The sequence below is a fragment of the Penaeus monodon genome, chromosome 22, assembly GCF_015228065.2.
Source record: "Penaeus monodon isolate SGIC_2016 chromosome 22, NSTDA_Pmon_1, whole genome shotgun sequence".
NCBI classification, from domain to species: domain Eukaryota; kingdom Metazoa; phylum Arthropoda; class Malacostraca; order Decapoda; family Penaeidae; genus Penaeus; species Penaeus monodon.
Window position 1 is genome coordinate 24408404 of NC_051407.1, and position 1922 is coordinate 24410325.

General features: G+C 35.4%; 1 protein-coding gene across 1 annotated transcript in view; it reads left to right on the forward strand.

Annotated features, from left to right (window-relative positions):
• Window positions 1–308: 308 nt before the first annotated feature.
• The window catches only part of LOC119587039, a gene marked incomplete at its 5' end in the record, with an annotated part of 1860 nt that continues 246 nt past the window's right edge, over window positions 309–1922 (forward strand). The window contains 4 exon segments of the mRNA XM_037935787.1: window positions 309–1466; window positions 1468–1597; window positions 1600–1672; window positions 1674–1865. Of these exon segments, the coding sequence (XP_037791715.1) occupies window positions 309–1466; window positions 1468–1597; window positions 1600–1672; window positions 1674–1761 (1449 nt within the window).

Genomic DNA, 1922 nt, shown 5'->3' on the forward strand with positions numbered 1-1922 from the left:
GGGATTTCACCAGGTCCAGTTGCTGAGTTTGTTGCAGTGTCTTTTATTGCTTCAGTAATGTTTATTACATTGAAAGTTGTATGGCACAGACTTTGTTTTTCATTTTTATCAGTTCTGATAGTAATGAAACACTTAACATTTTTTCTCTCCACAGTATCCAAATGGAATATGGATTCCTCTATTCATTTCTTCCCCTGCCCCCTCCTCTATTTCCCCTATGAGCCACCTTAAAAGAGATTTTCAGATGTAGTAGGCATTTTATATCAAAATTTTATATTGATTTAAATAAACATTCTGTTTGTTTACAGATTCACCTGGAGGTTCCACGCAGTCTTTGTCACGATTACTGTGACTTTTTAAAGCCTTTGAGGCCATTTGGCATTGAAGAAATGTCAACACAGCACTTACTTTTTGGAGATTCAGAACCATGGCTTATCATTATTAAGAACTCACCCTTGCTCAAGAAGGTGCACTTTCGAAATAACATCTCTGAAGAAATACTGATTAGTGTTGGTTCACATTGCAAGATGATTGATACTTTTATTCTTGAACAAGTATTTGGCAGGATGCTGGTTCCAATTGATTGTTTATACAAAACCTTTTTCTCAGGACTAGATTACAAAACTGTTAGTGAGATTTCTAAGAGCCCGTCCAGCACAAAGGATGTCAGCCTGTCATTTCCTAGGCTTAAGTGGATTGATGTTGGTTGGAAAGCATATCCCCAGAACATAGTTACAAGATACTCCTTAGCTGAGTTTATTTATAATATTTTGTATTATTATCCAAATGTTGTAAATGTATCATGGCATTTGTTAAGACCATTCATGGTTCATATTCCTAATCAAATACCAGAACACTGCAGAGATTTAACATATAGTATGAGACATGTACATTTTAGTGGTCTGATGCCTTGGATACAGTATCATGTATCTAGTCTTTCAAGTAGTGAAAAAATAATTTCATATTTTAAAGAGTTGCAGCATATTACTTTGTGTAATTGTGTTGATGTTAGAACAGATGCTGAAAGTGTTAAGGAAGAAGCAAAATTTGCTGAAGTTTGGTTGCCAAAATTTAGGTGCAGCAGTCTCACAGTTCATGTGCCATTTACACCACCTGAGAATGTAAGAGTAGGTGATGTACTCTCTGTATATTACTCTCTCTTTGAAAAAATTGGTAATAATCTTACTGCACTACACTTTCATTTACATGTAGAGATAGGTGTACGAGAACTATGCCAGGCAATCAACCTTTGTCCCTCATTAAAGTTGCTTGAACTAAGAATGTATGAAAGCATCCATGCTCAGAGTGAAGGAGATATCTCTATAAAGACACTCCACAGCTTAGAGTCACTTAGTGTTACCTATACTTCACTCAGTGGTACTGCGTACATACACACTTTGATAGAAAAGCTAATTCAGGCATCTCCAAACTTAAAAAGCTTAGAATTGGTACTAGAGCATGCTCCAGGGTGAGTGGTTAATGATGTTAGCCATAAACAAATTAATCGTTGGCATACACACGCTACGCCTAAGTTTTAGAGCTCATCCATTGATTATACCACGCACCCATAACACAAGAAGAAGAAATATTCAAGCTTCATTTATGTGCCATTTATAGAACAACTTCCACATCTAGAGGTACTTATGCTTGGTTTATTGCCTTTGAGGTGTTTACCAAGTTAGAATGATTTATTATACTTCTCAGTTGCGAATAATTGCAAGAGGTACTCCATATATAGGTTACATTGTCTTAGACTCCTGATCTTCATGGCATGCAGTGCACAGAGAAGTATGCAGTTTTGTAAGTGCTCTTAAAGAGCTTAAATTACATTATTGTGTATATTATAAAGGAAATACTTAGCTTGAGTTTTTCTTTGACATAAAGACTATATGAGAAATATAGATTTAAAAACACTATCTATG